Source organism: Mesocricetus auratus, unplaced genomic scaffold (genome assembly GCF_017639785.1).
Source record: "Mesocricetus auratus isolate SY011 unplaced genomic scaffold, BCM_Maur_2.0 Super-Scaffold_100024, whole genome shotgun sequence".
NCBI classification, from domain to species: domain Eukaryota; kingdom Metazoa; phylum Chordata; class Mammalia; order Rodentia; family Cricetidae; genus Mesocricetus; species Mesocricetus auratus.
In genome coordinates, this window is record NW_024429205.1 from 30,884,680 (window position 1) to 30,904,602 (window position 19,923).

Consider the following 19,923-nt stretch of genomic DNA (forward strand, 5'->3'; position numbering starts at 1 on the left):
GGAGACAACAGGAGGGCCCTCAGGGCTACGTCAGCACCAGTGTGGGAGGACAACATTCCAGTTTCTAAGTGACAGTGCACTGGGGTCAACTTTAGCAATAACTAGAATATATCTTCATCCAATTTAGAAAAAAATAAGAGAAGAGTCACTGCTTAAACATTTCTTATCTTTCATGTAACGTCCTGGGTCACTTCTGCCCAGAGCACTTTCTTGAGGGTTTTTGAAGCTCTGGATCAGGTAATAATGTCTGCCACAAGGATGGGATAAGAGAGGGTGAACGTCCTTTACATAGAACTCCCCTCTTCCAAATCATCACACATCTGTTTCCATGTGCCCAAGACACAGAAGTATATAAAGGGGGGAACGCATATTAAACATTGGAAAAGAGAATTTTCTGGAGCATTTCTGTTCCTGAAATTCTAATCTAATGTCTTATACTTCACTGGAGGCTTGTGTGTTGATTACTCTATAGCCTAAAAGCTGACGGTGTGATACAGCAAGATACTGAATTCTTAATTAATCCATATAAACTTCAAGCTATATTGGCTTGCTATAGTATTGACTGAGAGTCTATTTCAGCTAAAAGGGGAAATGGTCATTGAAGGATGTGGCTTGTTTCCATAGTTATATTAGGCGATTCTAACATGCTTGATTCTAACTAACTTTTAGGTTTCAAGGGATGGAGATTACGGGATAGGTGGATCACATGGAATATTTTTTCCTTTCTTTGAAAACATCTGTTATTTTTAATTATGCTTACATATGCGTGTCATCCAGGACCCCCTGACCTCAAGATCCTCAGAGGCACCTTTTACTGCAGCCATCTGAACAGTGCCCAATGCCCTGAGCACTTCCTCTTCCGCCAAGGCTCGTCCAGACTAAGCTAATGTTTATGTGTCAGTTTCAGTTCAGTTCAATGAGGATTATAAACAGCTACACTGCCAGAAAGCCTCATCCCAGCATAGGTAGCTTCTCTAAACCCCAGTAAACTTTCCATGTTATTGCAGCTCCTTAGACCACGAGACCACATGCAGTTGGGACAGAATTGCATGCAGCTGGCAGGGAGGAGACTGAGTGAGAGGCTGAGATTTCAGGTGAGTGTGTCTGATGAGTCTCCCCCAATAGGCCTGATTGTGAGAGAGTCTCCTGCAGGCAGGCACAACAGATGTTTACACACAACCAACCTATCATCAATTCTGTGTATGTGTGTGTTTATTGTGAAGAATCATGGAGACTAAGATGTCCCAAGATCTGTTGTCTACAAGCTGGTGACCCAGGAAAGACAGTGTTATACTTCCAATTGGAGGGCATAAAAAATGGAGCAAAATCCCCAGTGCCCTAGTCAAACAGGCAGGCCTGTGGAGAGAACGAATTCTTTCTGTCTCCACCTTTAAAACTATTTGTGTATAACTGTGTGAATGTGGACATGCATGCTCCATGGTGCACGTGGAGTCAGCGGGGAACCTCAAGCATCTTCATATTCCAGCTGACATAGCACACAGTGTGTCCAGCACAATGTTCAGCACTGAAAAGAGAGATCAATGATCGCTCAGCACAGTGAGGCAGTTATAGCACCATGTGTAGGAGACCCATACAAGTCCATAGCAGTTAGACGGTGCAAACAGAGGGCATGGGCCTGGATGGGGTTAGGGGCCCATAAAGAAACTGGACTTCCTGGAGCAGTGAAGGTTTAAGGTGATCCTTAGAGGATGGGTGATGTTTTATGTGGAAAACAAGATCCAAGAAAGTTGTCTTAGGCAGAGAGCCAGCATGGCTGAAGGGTGTGAAAAGCTGTGGAGTCAAGGGACCTCAAAGCTCCATCGGTGTCACGAAACCAGGGAAGTAGGTCAGTGTGTGGCTGGCAAGGAGACTGGGGAACTCCAGGGAACTCTGAAAAATATGAGAAACTTAGGACTTTATCCTGTGGGCAGTGAGAGCTGATCAGAGGTTTCACGTATGAATGACACTTTTCCTTTTAGCTAGTCTGTCCTGGTGAATGGTGTAGAAGACCCATGAGAGTCACAGAGTCCCTTGCTCTTTTATGCAAAGAGTTGGGGGGGGGAGGAAAAAAGGTAGGTAGAAGTCCCAGAGCATTGGACTCAGATAGCACTGAAAGCTAAATCCTGGTGCCAGAGAGGAATTTTAGATGCATTCTAGAAAGTCTATGAGTGTAACAAGATGATTAGACAGTGATTTATTAAATGACAAACAGGCAGGGTCTATCTACAGCTACCTTTTCCTTCCCTCCCCCTTCTTCCCCTCCCCTTCCCTTTTCTTTTCACTTTTCCCCTTCCTATTCGCTCTCTCCCTCCCTTCTTCCCTCCCTCTCTCCCTTTGTCCCTCCATCCCTTCTCTATCCCCACTTCTGTCCTGTCCCCCTCCACTTTTTTGGAGAAAGGATGGCACTAAGTTACCCAGGCTGGATTTGAACCACAGCCTTCTAAACTTAGCCTCCTGAATACTAGCATAAAGGCATGTATCATTGTAGAGAGCTCTCTGAAGCTCTTTAACGAATATTTAGTAAGTCAGACCCTAACAAACGTATGCACTTGAATATTTGTTCACAGAGTCATTGCTCAAATATATTCCCAAGGTAGAAGCAGCCTAAACATGTCTCATAAGTAGATTAGATAAGCAAATTGCACAGTCACATAACAGAATACTATGTAGCAGTGAAAATGGGAAATAAATTAGCTGGAGAAAACTCCAGTAAGTCAGGACATTGTTATATCTCTAAACCACACCCAAAATCACACAATACATTTGTTCACAATCAGTTCCTTTACCACTATACATCTTTCCTTGAGAATTGTTTAACACACACACACACACACACACACACACACACACACACACACACACACGAGTTCTTTTCTAAAGAAGCTAAATTTCCCAGTGAGACCTGGAGATTTTTCCTCTATCAAATTTCCTCCTCCATGTGGTTTTGATGTTCAGATCATTGTTACATTTGTTGTAACTGTTCCTACCCAAGATACTGTGTCAAATTCTTGTCTGCCCTAAAAAGAAAACATGAATTCCCTGTACCTGCATTTGAGATTACACTTTTTAATTGGCAAACACCGTGTTCTTCTGTGGATGCGTGGGCAGATCACTGTGTTATTAAAAGGAGATGGTGCTGTACTTTTTACACACAACATGCTGATGTCAGCAAACTGGCCTCGAAAGATGCAGTTGGGGCCAATGCTCTACAATTTCCATTGTCTCCCAGTGTCTTGATGGACTTTTAAAATTAGGCTCTAAGTCCTTTTGGGTCTGGGTTCATATTTTTCCCCCATCATTAAGTCAGAACATTATAGGTCTGGGACAACTATTTGCAGAGGATGACGCTGGCATTTTTCACAGACCCCTTCTTTACCCACCCTCCCCAGAAAATATATAATCAGTTATCCAAAGATGAACTCATTTTTTTTTCAGTTCAAGTGAAAAATACTCCACTCTGTTGACAAATAGCAAGGGAGAGAGCTAACAGTACTTACCTACTTACCGTAGCATAACACTTTCTCATTGAGAAATCATCTGTATTACAACTGGCTTTTGCTTTTCACCAAGGCTGCCATTTGGCCCTGTTCTGTCAGCACATCTGCTCAGTAGATGTTACACTAACCTGTTGTCTCCCCCAGAGGATTAGCAGACATGTTCTTCTGAGGCTCTTTCTAATGTCAACCTTTTTGTTGTCTCGGAAGCAGTGAGAGACCAGGTTTGCATTATCAGGCCAGCATGGTGTGGGATAGATTAACCCCAGCCACGCCAAGGAGAATCCAGCCTCCCATCCTGCCCTGTCCCTTCCCGTTCACCTTGGTAGGAAACTCTCCAGTGAGGGCAGGCCAGTGATGGCTGAGGCTTTCTGGCTTGGTTTAAATCAAAAGCACCTCTGGGTTTGACTGACTGAACTACTGTTGTGCATCCCCGGGAGGGAAGAAGAGAGGAAGGTGGCCGCTCAGATAAGCAGTCAGGTGTTCACCTTTAGAAGCAGAATGAACACACAGCACTTCTGATTAGTAAGAATCATTTTCCTGTGGGCCCAGCCACTCTCTGGTCTCCACATGTGAGTGTTCAGTCAAATCTCTTACAGGGCCTCTAGATTACATGGATTTTGGATCTAGGGACCACAAAGTTCTTTCGTCTGCTTGACTTGTGCTTGCAAAACATTGTTACTCTCTTCTGCTTGCAGCAGATCTTCCCCTCCTCTTTTTCCTCCTCCTCTCTCATCATGGGAATTACATGTCACTCAGAAAGCATGCAGGAGCAGGGGGATGGTTCAGTTGGCAGATTGCATATTGTGCAATGAGGAATTGAGGCCAGACCATCCATGGAAAAGTCTGGGTGTGGTGACATCATGCCTGTGACTCTGTTGTTGGAGAGGCAGGAGGCTTGCTGGATTGCTGATATTCCTTAGCTAGCTAGTGAGTGGATCAGGCTCAGTGAAAATAAACTCTCTTGATCCAGAAAATAAAGTGGGAAATGATGGAGGAAAACACTTGACATTGATCTCTGGTCTCTGTCTCTCTCCCTGTCTCTCCCCCCTACACACACACACACACACACACACACACACACACACACACACACACACACACACACCCCTACCCCTACCTTTTAAACACAAAAGGAAGAATGAAGTTCTCCTATTTACATTTCTCCTTGGATAACTAATGTTTGGGAGGCAGTGAGACTCTGAGCTGTGTGATTTCTCACATCTGTCTGCCCTTGTTGCAAGGATTGAATTGCTGTTTTGTGTTCAGATCTCTTTACAATCATGAAGTGAAGTATTCCCCAAGGTTTTTCGCACACATTCAGTGTGCCTTACTGAGACCTATGGCTCATGGTAAAGCACTCTGTCAGACAGCTACCTTCCTTCTTGGTAAAGCTGGGTACCACAAAGACATCCCAATTCTGTGACTTATGATGTTGGACTTAGGTGAGGTATTTCCAGAATGCAGTTCTGGGGTCCACTATCCTATGGGTATGACTCAGGAGCCAGTATTCTCTTTAAATTCTTTGATTGAATCCCACACATTCTAAGATTTATCATGGAATTTTATCCAACATTTTCCGAGTATGGTGACTGTATGAAGATGGTGTGTTAAATATGTGATTGTGTGAAGATGGCCTTTTTAAATGAGTACTGTTCAGTTCTGATGAAAACAACTTGATTTAAGGGAACAAAGAGTGGCTTCATATATCCGCTCCTAAAATTCCAAATACAAGGTCAAGCCTTGTGCTGGCTGGACTCACGGATTCAAAGGTTCTCTCTCTGGATCACGTATGTTATCCTCCTACTCATGAGGCTGAGGCATGAGGATCGTTGCAATTTAAAGGCCAACCTGAGCTGTGCAAATGATTTATAGGATAGTTGATGTTCACCCTGTCTCAAAAACAAAACAACTCTCCATGCCTCCTACATGTCTGGAATGTCTGATCTCCAAGTTGGAGTCATCAATGGGTTCTCCAATGAATGACACTCAGACATAGCTGTGTTCTTACCCTGTCTTCATGCCAGCTATCCTCAAAGATAGGGCCATCTCTTTTTCTTGGGTCATGTGCTGCTAACCTCTGAGCACTACAGCCATTATCTTCATCAGAGACTACTTTGGAGTGATCCCAGAGATCATGCCTGTGGACTGATAACTGTGTGTCATAGAAAAAGGAGCTTTGAAGGGTCACTGGGATCTTCATATGAGATACCAGCCACTCCATCTTCATCTCCTGGCCAGCTGCATGTAATTCTACCATAACTGCACATGACCTTGTGGTCTTTGGAACAGTTGGGTCATATAACTGTGGAAGGTTACTAAAGAGAAGGATACCATCTATGCTGCTATAGGAAGTCATCATTCATGCTGAGTGGTACAGCTGCTTGGAAGTCACCCACGCTTCCATCTCTCCCCCCTGCCCCTTAAATGAGTCCAATAAACTCACTGATTCCCCATGATGAACTTCTGTTTGTTAATGTTTTTGTATGAGGACATTTGTTTATTGTTCCCCAGAGAAAATGTCCCTGCAACACCTGCCCACCGTTGACAGAAGGATATAATTCTCTTATTTTGTTGTTTACTGAACAAATCATTAATATATTTTTTCACTTTATGAACTTGCTGATGGAAGGTTAGTAGATGACAGATATTGTCTTTGTCACATGACCTTGATCTAATTTCACAATGAAGGATTAGGAAGCATCAAGCACATACACTTTTGGCATCCCAAGAGTGCATAAAATAGGCATAGACTTGGCTGAATTTTCTCTCATAAACATTTCCTCATCCCATAAAGTGAATAATTTAGGATGGAGAATATTTTCCTCAGGCTCCATCCACCTCGGTTCTTTTTTTTTTTTTTTTTTTGGTTGATTTTTTTTTGTATTTTTTGGAGACAGAGTCTTTCACTTGGCCTGGAGCTCACCAATTAGGGTAGGCTGGCTGGACATTGAGGTCAGATAGCTGCCTGTCTCCACCTCCACAGTGCTGGGATTACCAGAGAGTGCTGCAAAACCAGGCATTTTTACTATTGGCCTCTCTGGAGGTTGAATAGCATGGCAATCACAGTGCTGAGATATCTCACAGTCCTATTCGTCTCTTCTCAAAGTGCATCATGTCTTCCCATCTCTTCTGCAGATTCCTCTTGAAGGGCACTGTGATGGCTCTTGAAGTCTGGTGGGCAAGTCAGCCTGGTTTTCCCATTTCAGGTGCTTTACATTATGTCTGTCAGGTCTCTTGCTAGGTAAAAGGTTTCAGGTTCCAGGGTTGGGAGCCGGTATTCACCTACTACTCTACCTTCCTGCATCCAGGTCGTACTAAGTGTAACCTTGCCCCATTTCCAGCAGAGCATCTGTCTCTCCTACTACAGTGCTATGTTTTGAACATGGTTTGTTCCCCCCAAGTGTTGAATCCTTTGTCTGCATCTGGTAAGACGGTTGGGGCTGAACTTAGGTTGAGGAAGTAAGTTACTGGAGGCGGGACTTTGAAAGTACCTGGTCCCCACCTCATCCTCTGCTTCCTGTCTGCCATGAGGTAAAGTCTTCTCTGCCACGTGACCCTGATACCATGTTGCTTTCCTTACCCAAGTGCCTGGGACAAATAACCATGACCTGAACCCTCTGAAACAGTGAACAAAATATATCTTTCTTCCTTTAATTCGTCTGTGTGCGTGTCTGTGCATGTGCACATATGCACGTGGAGTGGCCATTGAGTATCTTCCTTGATTGTTCTCCACCTTAGTTTTTGAGACACTGAAGCTTACTGACTGGGATAAATGAACTGACCAGCAAGCCCTGGGATCTTTCTGCTTCTGCTTCCCTGACACTGGGAATACAGGCATACATCTCCATGTCCAGTTTTTATGTGGGAGCTAGAAATCCAGGCTCAGGCCCTCATGCTTACATGGGGATTTTACCTTACCCACTAAACCATCTACTTGGCCCTTAATTTGTTTCTGTGAGGCATCCTCTCATGATGGTGAGAAAGTTTACACACAGGATCCATTTCATATAGTACAGTTGTCTCTGCTGGTTCAGGACTGGTTTTGTATTCAGCTGTCTTCCTTTCTCAGGGTGCGCAAGAAGACTACATTTCCAAGCCTCCTTTTGTTCTCAGATTTGTGTAATGTGTAGGGCTGAATTGAGGTAAAGGAATCTGATGTCCTGAGGCCAAAATGCTTCACTTGACCCTTTGTGTGCTCGCCTTCCTCCGCATGGCTTGCTGCAAGTGATTTTAGGATGGTGTAGTCATCACTTGTTGTGTTAAGCCACTGAGAGTGTTTGCCATAGAACATGACTTAGGTTGGCTAACACATCTGTTTTGTGTCTCATTACTAGCTGATGTCCAGCTCCTAGCATAGCACTTGGTGCTAAGTGAACCTTTCGTAGAGGCTTGCTGAGTAAGTAAAAGGCAATTGTACTTTGGGATGAGGAGATAAAGAAAGGTAGGGATAGTAAGAGTGAGACAAAATTGTCATCAAGAGAAAAATGATGAGGGCTGGGGCTACAGTAGAGACCATGGAAAGGGAAAGAGAGGTTAAGGGGTGGTGATAGAAAAGAAGAGAAAGGAAGGGAAGAGAAGGGAGGAGAGGAGAGGGGAGGGGAGGGAAGGAGAGGGGAGAGATAGGTTTGAAAGGAGGGGGAGGCAAAGGGAATTGAAGTTTTGATTAATATCTACAGAGAATTAAATGAATTTGGTGACTAAGAGAAGTTAAGACACTATGGCATCCAAGACCTCCCTATCTACTGCTAGGACACATGTGAGTATATTAGTGCCTGGAATTTTCTAGTATAGATAATTTCCACATATATGAGAAAATGTGACAATTTTTCTGAGTCTGGCTTACTTTATTTAACATAGCAACTTGCAGTTCTGCCAATGACAGAATCCCAGTGGCCAGGCAGCCTTGTGGGTATGCAGTGACAGGTAGAGGCTGATCCTAGTAACAGCTATAGCCATTACATATATGCACACCTCCTTTGTGTAACTCTGTAGCTCTTCCAAGTCAAGCACTGTACATTTCTGCACCCTTGGACTCTGTACAGGCTTTCTGGTTCACTTTGGCAAGCAGAAAGGGGCCACGCAGCACCTGCCAGCCTGGCTATCCATAACAAATGCTGGAGTGAGCCTGTCCAAGTCCAGAAAAGGCATCTTGGCAAGACCAACCCAAGGTCCCACCTGAAGAACTGTCCATTCAATGAGTGAGTTCGCAAAGCTGCAAGCTTTGGGGGGTGATTTGTTAAATGGTGAGAACTGACTGGTGACCTGCCATAAGCCTGCAGATGACACAGCTGTGGGGATTTCATCTTATCTTATTCCTGGGGACATATCTCATTATTTTAATGATCCCCACAGCTATTTCGGCTTCATGGAACAATTGGAGGAACTTCAATTATTCAGATAATTGCTTCCATTTACAACTTGTGAACAAAAGCCACTGTCAGTCTCTTAACTTAGGAGTCAGGATCTGCCTGCTACAAACAAAATTTGGGATCTTTAACTTCAATGAACAGTTTTACTAATATTTCCATGTTAGTATTTTCAAGGATACGCAAGCTAGCGTAGCCTAGTCCAAGAGGCCTGGGTCCCAGTATAAGACTATGTCTTGAAAAACAAAGCAAGGGTCTGGAGGGCTCAGTGGTTAAAGTGCTAGCCACACAAATGTGAGGAGTGGAGTTTGGATCCCCTGGTCCCACATAAATTCTGGGTAGGCGTGTGACCTGACCACAGTCCTGACTTTTGGGGTGCAGAAACAAAGGATCCCAAAAACAAGCTGGCTAAACAGACCAGATAGATTGGGGAGCTCTGGGCGTAGCTGTGAGATCAGCGCTCAAGCAGTAAGGTAGAGAGAATCCTGGCATCAATGTCAGACTTACACACATGTGCATGCATGGGCACACACACTACACATACACACACACCACACACACACACATATGCATACACAAATCACATATACACACACCACACACACATATATATACACACACCACACACACCACATACATACATACACATCACACACACACACACACAGAGAGAGAGAGAGAGAGAGAGAGAGAGAGAGAGAGAGAGAGAGAGAGAGAGAGAGAGAGAGAGCCCAAGGTGGGCAGCACCTGAAGAGTGATACCCAGTGCTGTCCTCTGGTCTCCTCACGCACATACACATGGATGTTACGGATGTTCACACCTGCACACACGTGGATGTGCATGACAACACATTAGAAGAATTTTAAAAGCACTCATTCATTTATACAAATTCTGATAAACACAACACTAATTTCTGGTAGTGAAGTGCAGCATGAATACAACGTGCAGCACCCAAAGCAGGTGCTTACCTAGCACATTTCCTCAGGCTTACCTTGGCATTTTAGGGACCAGTGGAGACCTCCACCCATCCACATCGTGCTTGTGTCGGTGGCAGTGTGGTCCTGCAGTGCTCTTGTGAATGCGGACATACCTTAACTGATGGCTGATTAAATGTCACCAGCTCTGGGAAGCCTCCTCTCCCGTCTACCAGAGCTAAACAACATTTAGTTTTTTTATATAGTTTTTAAAAAAGAGCATACAAAATAATGGGTTCCATAATGTTGATATTTGTTCCTATTCTGGTCTTTGCTAATCCTCCTCCTCACATGCTCTTTTCCACTCGTCTATAAATTCGGCCCCCATTTCTGTAAAATGAAAGTGCTGGGCCTTTTGCTCAAAAATTGCTCTGAGGCTGGGCTTGGTTTACACATGCAATGGCAGCCCTTGGAAGGCTGAGGCAGGAGGAAGGTAAGCTTAAAGCTGGCCTGAATTACACAGAGAATCCCTGTCTCACACCATCACGTCAAACTTCAAAGGCATCTGCAGGACTCACTCTAAATGTAGGGTTCCTTTGCATACGGAGGTCCCACCTCAGTCTCTGTACTGTATACCTTCTCTAGAGACTGCATAATGCTGGAGGGGACGGTCCAGGCTCCACCTCCTGAGTTCTATATAGCCTTGACATCTTGCACCCTTACATTTTAAAGAGCGCTCTTGAAGTACTTCAGAGTCTCCAATCACATTGCCTATCACAATACAAAGTGTCTAGGGTCTTGGCATTCTTGGAGAAAGAGATCATTCTTCGTTTGCTCTTTTTTTGTTGTTGAAACACGGTCTTGCTATATAGTCCAGTCTAGCCCTGAACTCATGATCCTGCTTCAGCCTTCTGAGTGCTTACACTACAGCCCATGAGCTTGCTACACCTGGCTTAGGCATCATTATTACCCTTATTTGGTAGAAGAGAAAACCAAATCTTGGAAAGATTAAGCAACTTACTTGAAAACAGGAGTTTAAAGCCAACCTGAGCTACATAATGAAACCTTGTCTCACTGACCCCCACACAAAATCATTTCAAGTTTCAAAAGACCTCCAGCCAGAAAGAGCTGGGACTTGAATGTAAACATAATATCATGATCATGGTTTTTAATTGGTTTTCATTTTGCCCTCTAGCAGACATTTGGAAATGCCCATCAAACGTTTAGTTGTTACAACGTCGTAAGGGCATGGTGATACTGGCAACTGGTGGGTAGGGGTTAACAATACAGTCAAATGTCCCACAGTGCATAGGATGTCCCCATGATACAGGTGTACCCACTTCCAAATGACAATGGTGCCAAGACCAGGAAAAACAGTCTGAAACCAAAGTCCCACATCCCAGCTCTGGGTTTCACACCAGAAATTCCATTTTCTTTTCTTTGTTGTAAATACTATGGTGTGTGTATTTTTCTTAAATTGACATTACATTAGTGAGTTTGGAAGAATCAACTGCACCTCTGCCTATGAATTCATTTGGAGGATGTGCTTTCTTTTCTCACACATATTCAAACAAGCAAGACACTACTGACAAGTGAAATATCTGTGGTGGGGAAACCATAGTGTTGACCTGCTTCTTCTGTGAGGCTTCTTTACCTCTCCAGACACGGAGAATAAAATCCATCAAATATGTGTTTCTGGAAGCATGAGAGGCTTGCTACAATTTGCCTCTGTGCCATCTCTCCCTTCTTTCCCCTCAAGGCTAACAGTTGCTTGGAAACCTCTTTGAAACCTTAAAAGCCACCTGATGGGGAAGATTAACAAACAACTCATTCAGGCAGGGGCCACAGTGCAGATAATTTAATTTGTTGCATGGCTTTTAAACACTGGTTTCAAGGTAGTGCCAGGCAGCCTACATCCTTTCTTCTGCTAGCTCCCCCTCTTTGATTGTTAGTGGGTACAATTGCGTGCTTGTTGCAGTGGGTACTATAGCCTGAAAAAATTGAGGCCAGAGCAAAAGAGATTCTCTTTCAATATTAAAAAGGCCCGTTGCAAAACCATAGCATCTTCATCTCTTTCTTAGAAAAGACAATTTCATAAAGGGCTGTGCATTTCCTTGTGACATGTTCACATGGATTCATTTTTGTAAGTGGTTTTGTGGAGAGATATGATGTGATTTTTCCTTGTCCATGAACTTGCCGGGTCAGTGAGCGATTTTATAAACCCCCCACACACACATAGAAGCCTTAAAAGAAATGCCCTTTTAGTCATGTGTGCCCAACAATTATACCCCTACCAGGAGGTAGTAGCTATACTTGCTAATTTGATGTGTCCAGAGAAAATGAACATTTTTCCCTTCCTTTGAAGAGTGAAGAGAATAAAGATGATTCTCCTAAATATTTTTCAAAGGCTTGGCACACAGACTGAGGCAATCCCAGCAGGCACAAGCACAGGCACAGTCACTGAAGTTAGGGAGGGAACCGAGTCAGGGGAAAGCTCCTGGAGAACTGGAGGAGGCTTAGGGTTCTTCCAGGAGAGGGTGGGCAGGGTGGATCTCAGGCTGCTTCCTTCTGAAGCACAGCTCCTGCAGTTTCCTTGTTGCAAACAGGGGGCAGTCTCTGTTAATTAAAGCTGGAGCAGCAGCCATGAGTCAAAGTCTTGAATACAGGGGCTCATTCTGAGACCATAGGCAGGTCTCGAAGTGGACTTTCCCATCCAGAGTTTGCCTAAGGTATTTAAAAACCATGTTTCAAAGAGTCTTAAAGTCCCCAAATCTTACAATAGTGTGTGTGTATGTGCATGCGTGTGCTCCTGTGGGTGCTGGTATGCATGTGTACCAGTGCATGTTGAGGCCAAATGACACCCTTAAGTGTCATTCCTTAAGAGGTAATTTTTAAAAGATTTATCTTTCATGTGCATATATGTTTGTCTGTGTGTGTGAATTTGTGTTTACCAAGGGCATGCAGGTTTCTGTGGAGGCAGAGTTTCACATACTCCAGTACTGGAATTGTAGGTTATGTAAGTCACCTGATGTGGGTCCGGAGACCCATACCTGAATCCTCTGCGAGAGTAGGGGTTCTTAACTGCTCAACCATTTCCCCAGCCCCTCCATCTTGGTGTTTAAGAGAAGTACTACTTTTCTCATTGTTTGGAGATCCACAGGTAGGTCAGGTCAATCTGCCTGTCTCACTTCTCCATCACTGGGACTGCAAGTGTGTCCATCATGCTCTGCCTTCTCATGTAGGCTCTGGGGATTGAACTCAGGTCCTCATGCTTTTATGGTAAGCACTCTCCTGATTCACAACTTGTTAAAAATCTCAAATAACTAAACAATTAGCTAGCATAGCTCATAGCTAACTTTTGTCTATGTGCTGGGGAACACAGACAACCACAGTCCTTCCAGTCATGTTATTTACATGGCAGTGCTTGGAGACATTAAGAAATATATAATAGAAGTTGAATTGAGTGTCTGTGAAGAAGGCACAAGAAGGCCACAGGCTTTGGAAGCAGATTTCTTGAAACAAATGTCAATTCTAGTATTCACTCCACTAACTACCCTGGGTGGCTTCTTTCATTGCTTTGTGGCTAAGACAGTTTCTCTATGCTGCTGTTGGGAAGATAATATTAACCAAGAGGCAGAAAGTTAATGGGGCCACTGAGCCCAGCGGTTCCTCCACAAGCCCCCAGGTTGTCTGGTACTCAGTTAATTACTGATTTTTAATAAAAGGAAGCTGAGGGGCTATGCTGCAAGCCACAGATAAATGTCCATTGCTCTCAGCTCCCACACCAATGCCAGTGTTTACGAGATGGGACAAGGGGGCAGCAGGTGTGGGTACCTCCCACCCAGTCTGTCCTCTTGTTGTGAGGAAGCTGATGAATTGGGGTGGGTGGGATGGAGTACATTCTACAGCAGTCAGTCTTGGCTCTAAGGCCTGGTGTAGTCTACCAAGGTGGCCCTGGGTTGCATTTGTAAATCTTATTCCAAACAGCAAAAGGTGCCTTTTACTCAAATCAAAGGAAGGGGGAGCTTAGCCAAACTCTTTGATTTGGAGAAAACTTGCCCCACAGTCCCTATAAACCCTCCCACAATTTTCCAATTAAGGGGATCCCAACATAACATTTTTACAGGTGGCCCAACTTCTTGGTACTTTGAAAATGGCCCCAAAGAGTCCTGCAGCTGAAGCCAAATAGAGAAGAGGGCACTGAGAGCATTATTTCCCAGGGAATCATCCAGCCCACTGCAAAGAGCATACTTAGTTAGCACAATTAAAAAACCAAAACGTCAGGGTGTATCGGATATAAATTTAGCTTAGCAGCTTTGATGCGAATCCTGTTTTAGGGACTACTGGAGTCAAATTCAAACAGGACAGGAAGAAGTGGGAGAAATGGGAGAGGGGCCTATGGCTGGTTCAGAGGAATCCACTAGGAGGGAGGGAGGGAGAGAGGGAGGGAGGGAGGGAGGGAGGGAGAGAGAGAGAGAGAGAGAGAGAGAGAGAGAGAGAGAGAGAGAGACAGAGAGAGAGAGACAGAGAGAGAGACAGAGAGAGACAGAGAGAGAGAGAGAGAGAGAGAGGATTTGGAAAGGCTGAGAAGAGATGTTGGGAGGCAAGGAAGCAAGCTCTGTGAGGATGTCGGGGAAGGGGCCTCTGAGGGGACAGGGAGAGCCTGCTGTGGAGACAGTCTCACAGGCTGCAGGAAAGACAGGGTGACTGAGGATGCATGCTCAGGCCTTGCGCTGCGCCAAAACTGCCAGCGCAGAGGAGGCGCCGCCGTGTGCCCTCCTGTGGAGCTCAGAGAACGCTGCGGAGGCGAAGAGGGACAGAAAGCTGCAGGTCTTAGGGGCTAGGCGAGTTCCTGGGAGACACCTTCCAGCACGAGCCATTTGCCTTGGCTTTATCCACTGGCCACCTCCTCAGACCCTGGGGCTTCTTTAATGAGTTCCTATGCCCCTCTTCTGGGGTGCTAACCACAGCCCAGGGGCTGGGCACTTGACCCACCTTCCCAGTTCAGCCTCTTTCTTCTCTGTCCAAGGACTCAAACCATCCCGGGTTCGCGCCAGGCGGGAGGGTGCATCCCAAGGCAGTAACGCTCGCCCGGGAGTGGGAGGACAATTCTGTCTATACTGCATCCAGTGTGTCAGAGTGTGCAAGCCACCTAGTCTGTCCCAATTCTCCCCGAGTCACCCCTTCCCTGATCGACAGATTGCAACCGCAGCTCCTGCGCACGCACCTCGGGGGGGGGGGGGGGGGAGGAGAAGCCGAGGGCAGAGCCACCTCTGAGCCCTTGCTTGGGGAGTGAGCCGCACCTTTCTCCCGAGAGGGTGACAGAGGTCCCGGCCGCGGTTCTCTCCATCTTCTGGGAAATCCGAGCTGCTCTCCCGAACCTAGAGGCTGCGGAGCTCATTGCTCCTACCAGAGCACTCTCTGCACGCCCCCCTCTCGCCCCCGCCCGCCCGAGCCACCTCTTTCCGCGCCCCCGCCCCTTTCGAGATCGCGCCCGCCCCCTCCCCCCGCGCGCCTGCTCTACCCGCCCTTCCCCCTTCCCTCCGGCCCTCCCTTCATTCCACAAGTGTCGCTTCGCTCTCTCCAGCGCACTTGGCGAGCTGGAGAGGTGAAGAGCATCCTGCGAGCGAGCGAACGTGGGAGCCGAGTCCCGGGCGGCAGGCGGAGTTACGGACACACCGACTGGACTCTCCCCGGTTCTCCGCCCCCACCTCCCCCGGTGGCCCGCAGGACCTGCACCCCGCGCTGGCCTGCGCTCTAGCTTCGTCCCCGCCCGGCCCCGGCGCGCTCCTCCCCGGCCAGCCCCCTTCCTCAGCGCGCGTCGCGCTGGAGGCGAACGCAGGCTGAGCCGAGCGCAGTGGCCGCCGACCACCGAGCGCCCCGCGCCGCCTCCCTGCATGTGCGGCCAGCGGCGGCCCGCAGCCCCCCGCCAGCAGCCTCGGCAGCTTCGGCCGCGCGTCCAGAGGCGGCGGCAGCGACTCCAGCGGCGGCCGAGCGCTCCTGCCCAGTCTGGGAGACACGATGCGCCGAGTCCTCCGGCTGCTCCTTGGCTGCTTCCTCACCGAGCTGTGCGCCCGCGTGTGCCGGGCGCAGGAGAGAGCTGGGCACGGGCAGCTGGCGCAACTGGGCGGCGTGCTGCTGCTCACAGGGGGCAACCGCTCCGGGGCCGCCTCGGGAGAGGCCGGTGAGGGCGTCGGGGGATCCGACGCACCGCCGACTCGGGCGCCCACGCCGGACTCCTGTCGGGGATACTTCGATGTCATGGGCCAGTGGGACCCACCGTTCAACTGCAGCTCGGGCGACTTCATCTTTTGCTGCGGGACTTGTGGCTTCCGGTTCTGCTGCACGTTTAAGAAGCGGCGACTGAACCAGAGCACCTGTACCAACTACGACACGCCGCTCTGGCTCAACACCGGCAAGCCCCCAGCGCGTAAGGATGACCCTCTGCACGACCCCACCAAGGACAAGACCAATCTGATCGTCTACATCATCTGCGGGGTGGTGGCTGTCATGGTGCTGGTGGGCATCTTCACCAAGCTGGGGCTGGAGAAAGCACACCGGCCCCAAAGGGAACACATGTCCAGGTGGGCTGCCCCCCCCCTTCGCCCTCCTCTATGGGTCCACTTTCCTTTCCCTCCCAGCCCAGCATCCCTAGCCATAGTTCTCCCCACCCCAAGATTCCCGATTGGGGAATGTCACCAGGACAACAACTTTCGCTTGCAGTATGGAACAGAGGCATTGAGCTTAACACAGGTGGGGGGTGAACGCCAAGTGTAAAAGGGGAGGGTCTCTTCCCCCCTCACCCACTTGCTTTTCCCCCTCACCAGAGATGGTGGTGGGACTTTAAACACAACCGGGTCTCCAAACTCTTGGGTTTGGGGGGGAGATGATCCATTGATTCTAAATGCTCCTCTCTAGGTAAACAGAGGCAGGCAAACTTGACAAGGGAGGGGGAGGGTGTGATCCCTCGTGTGCGTGTGTGGGGGAGGAAGGGGGAAAGGAGTGAGTGCCTCCTGTAACTCGTACCCTAGCGAAAATGAAGCAAAGGAGAGGGCGAGTGCGTGGAGGGAGTGAGCACAAAAGCCTCCTTGGAGCCGGCCGCTTTGCTTTCTCAGGGCTTTGATGGCCCCTGATTGGAACATAATCTCTCCCCTTGGTCATTTTCTCCTTCACCATCTATCTTTATGCAGCGGCCATCACAACGCTGCGCGCCCTTGCCTGGGTTGGAGCTGCCTCCGAGGCCACCCTCCTCCACCTTCCAAGCACCTTGATTCGTCAACTTTGCCTTTCCCTTTATTATGCAAGTCCCAACACGGGCAAAGTCTCAGCAGATGGGAGAAAGCATTTGGGGATTAATGGAGAGCTTTTTGCCTTTTTGTTTAACCCCTTTCCCGAGTGTCTAAATTGATTCCCAGAACTCAATAACTTCGGAGGAGAAGGATTCAGACTTGAGCCCAGCCCCAGGGGAAAGATGAGGGGTTAGTATGAGGTCTGGGCAAAGACACCAAAGGAGAACGAACTACCACAAGGGCCCGCTGACAACTGACAGCTGGATGGCTGGAGCGAAAGCCGACTTTGAGTCTGGGCATTGAAGTCACTGTGTTCTCATCACCCTCCAATCTACTCCTACCCCCACCCCGCACTGGGGTCCTTGTGTGTGCGGGCATGTGCGCGCGCTTGTGTGCATGTGCATGTGCGTGTGTGCCTGTGTGTGTGTGTGTGTGTGTGTGTGTATGCGTGATTGTTCGTGCATTTGATCCATGTACTTGCCTAAAAAATCTGAACAAAGAGACCCACCAAAAATAGGCGAAGGAACATCACCTCACTAGTAATTATTTTTCTATTTATATGTGGAAGAGTATCCAATGAGTTCTTCTTTTCTCAGAGAGAAGAGATTTGGAGGGGAAGGTGGGGAAGGTCTGATAAGTTTGGGTTAGTGGGGAGGTCTAGGTAGATGGTGTGGTCCTGGGGCATAAAAGTAACCTTCCAGGGGGTCCAAGAAACCAGTTCCAAAAGAGTAAGGCACTGGCTCAGTCTATCTCCTGCTACCCCAAGGTGCCCTGTCAACTAACTCCAGCTTCCAGGTGGGTTCTCTTAAGGAGAGCCTCATCCACAGAAGTCTCCATGTCATTGTTAGGGTGAGGGTGAAACATGGATGCATATCTGTGACAAGTGTGTTGCTATGTAGGGAGCTAGTGCCCAGACACAGGTATGTTGCCTTGCTGACACCTAAACTGGGGCTGAAATCTCCACCATGCCTTTTCTTCTAGGTTCTCAAGTCTCCCTTTTTGGGATTTGGTGACAAGAGAGCTACTGTTTGCAGATCTGTGGGAGACATCTATGCCTCAGCTTCAAGTTTCCTTAGATTGGGTTCTCTGGTTGAACCTGTCCTAATGCCACATCTTGGGCAGATCTTTTGGAGGCATTGACTCCAGTTTTTCTGCAAGTTCTAGGCAAGGTCTGTTTAGGGGCAACATCCAGGACTACCCAGGTCTGGCATAGCATCACTTTACTCACTCTTCCTAGAAACAGTTGGGCTTCTAGAATGCAGTGAATGCCTGACTTTGGAAAGGCAGAGGACTTGATTATGTTACTGGCAGCTTCTTAGGCATGCTTTTCAAGCTTGCTGCTGTTTGAGACCACCTGTACTGCTTAAAGTCCTTGTTGGGGGGGGCACTTTGACTTTAAATTAGAATGTGGAGTGGGAGCCAAGTACCATTGGGCTGGCAAAGCTCTGGGTGATTCTGTGAAGGGAAAAGAATGAACACCTGCTGAGCCCAGGGCTAGGTGCCAGGGATTGTGAGGGGTGTGTGTGTGTGTGTGTGTGTGTGTGTGTGTGTGTGTGTGTGTGTGTGAAAACTCAGTTCTCCCAGCAAGCTTATGAGACAGCTGCTACTTTAATTCCCTGTTTACATAGGAGAAAGTCATGGCACAGGTAAAGTGGCTGTGCTCAGAGTCACACAATTAGGAGACAATTGTGCAGTCGCCCATAGTAATACTGGGTTGAACTCGCTTGTACCCGAGTCATATGCTTTTAGGCCCAGCATCAGAATCTGGGGAGCTTCCCAAGGTGCAAAATTTCAATCCTTGCTTTGGAGACTGAGAGTCAGTATGCCTGGAGTGGGCCCCAGACGTCTTCTTTAGCACCCTCTTTCAGTGAATATGAGATCCAGGAGAAACACTGGCCTTGAGTTTTGAAATATTTTACAAAGATGGGAAGCTCAGGGTTAACCCAAGAGAACAGCGGGGAGCAGTGTGAGTCTTTTTGCGTTCTGTGGCTTGTTTTCCCCACTTGTATAACCTTCCTGTGGCACCCGGGCTGCCCCAGGTCCCTCGGGAGGCATCACGTGCTGCTTTTGTACTTAATCATTTGGAACCCAGTCTGGCAAAGGCTCATTAGCTCTTGCCTTATGGTGCTAAGATCCTCCACAGGGGCCAGTGCCCCAAGCTTAGTAGCAAAAAGGCTGCTCTGAGGTGAGGCACATTCCAGGTGAAGTTCGCCTGCCAGCCATAGCCTCTTAGTGTCTGTTAGGAGCTGCAGGATGCAGACATGGGTTTGTTCTTATGTTGCCTGGGAAGCACCTGGTCAAGGACATGAGGGTGGTGGTGTTCCTCTGGCACCTCATCCTGGTGTCCAGGAAACTTGTGTTTTCCATTGGAGACCTCCACCATGTCAGAATGCTCATTTGGAGTTCTTGGCATATGGCCCGCTTCCCTCTGGACAGTTGAGGATGGAAAAGAAAGAGAAGGACAGACATCAGGAAGGATGGAGAGAACCCATGCCATCTTGTAAGGACTGTACAAATGCAGGGGCTAGGGAGATGGCTCAAAGAGGGAAGAATGATTGCTGTGTAAGCATGAGGACCTGGGGGGTTCAAATCTCAGCACCCACATAAAAAGCTGAGCACTGTGGTGAATGGCTGTAATCCTAGAGCTAGAGGTAGAGACAGGTGGATCCCAGTTGGTGAGCTCCATGTTCAGTGAGACACTCTGTCCCCAAGTAAGATGGAGAGAATAGAAGAGGGTATTCAGACACTGACCTCTGGCTTCCATGTGTCCCCATACACAGTCAAATGCACCTCTCACTGCCCCCCACAAACATACAACACTGCAGGAGGGGAGAGGGAGGGAAGGGAAATGAGAGTC

General features: G+C 47.6%; 1 protein-coding gene and 1 long non-coding RNA gene across 4 annotated transcripts in view; one reads left to right on the plus strand and one right to left on the minus strand.

The window, feature by feature from the left end:
- Positions 1–15,223, minus strand: part of LOC121133831 — a 100,189-nt gene extending 84,966 nt beyond the window's left edge. For both annotated transcript variants that reach the window (XR_005870832.1, XR_005870831.1), the window contains exon 1: positions 15,081–15,223. This is a non-coding gene — a long non-coding RNA (uncharacterized LOC121133831). The remainder of the gene's footprint in view (positions 1–15,080) is intronic.
- Positions 15,224–15,316: 93 nt separating this feature from the next.
- Shisa9 (shisa family member 9) overlaps positions 15,317–19,923 on the plus strand; it is a 297,781-nt gene continuing 293,174 nt past the window's right edge. For both annotated transcript variants that reach the window (XM_040730667.1, XM_040730668.1), the window contains exon 1: positions 15,317–16,361. In XM_040730667.1, coding sequence (XP_040586601.1) covers positions 15,799–16,361 — 563 coding nt within the window. In that variant the 5' untranslated portion in view covers positions 15,317–15,798. The remainder of the gene's footprint in view (positions 16,362–19,923) is intronic.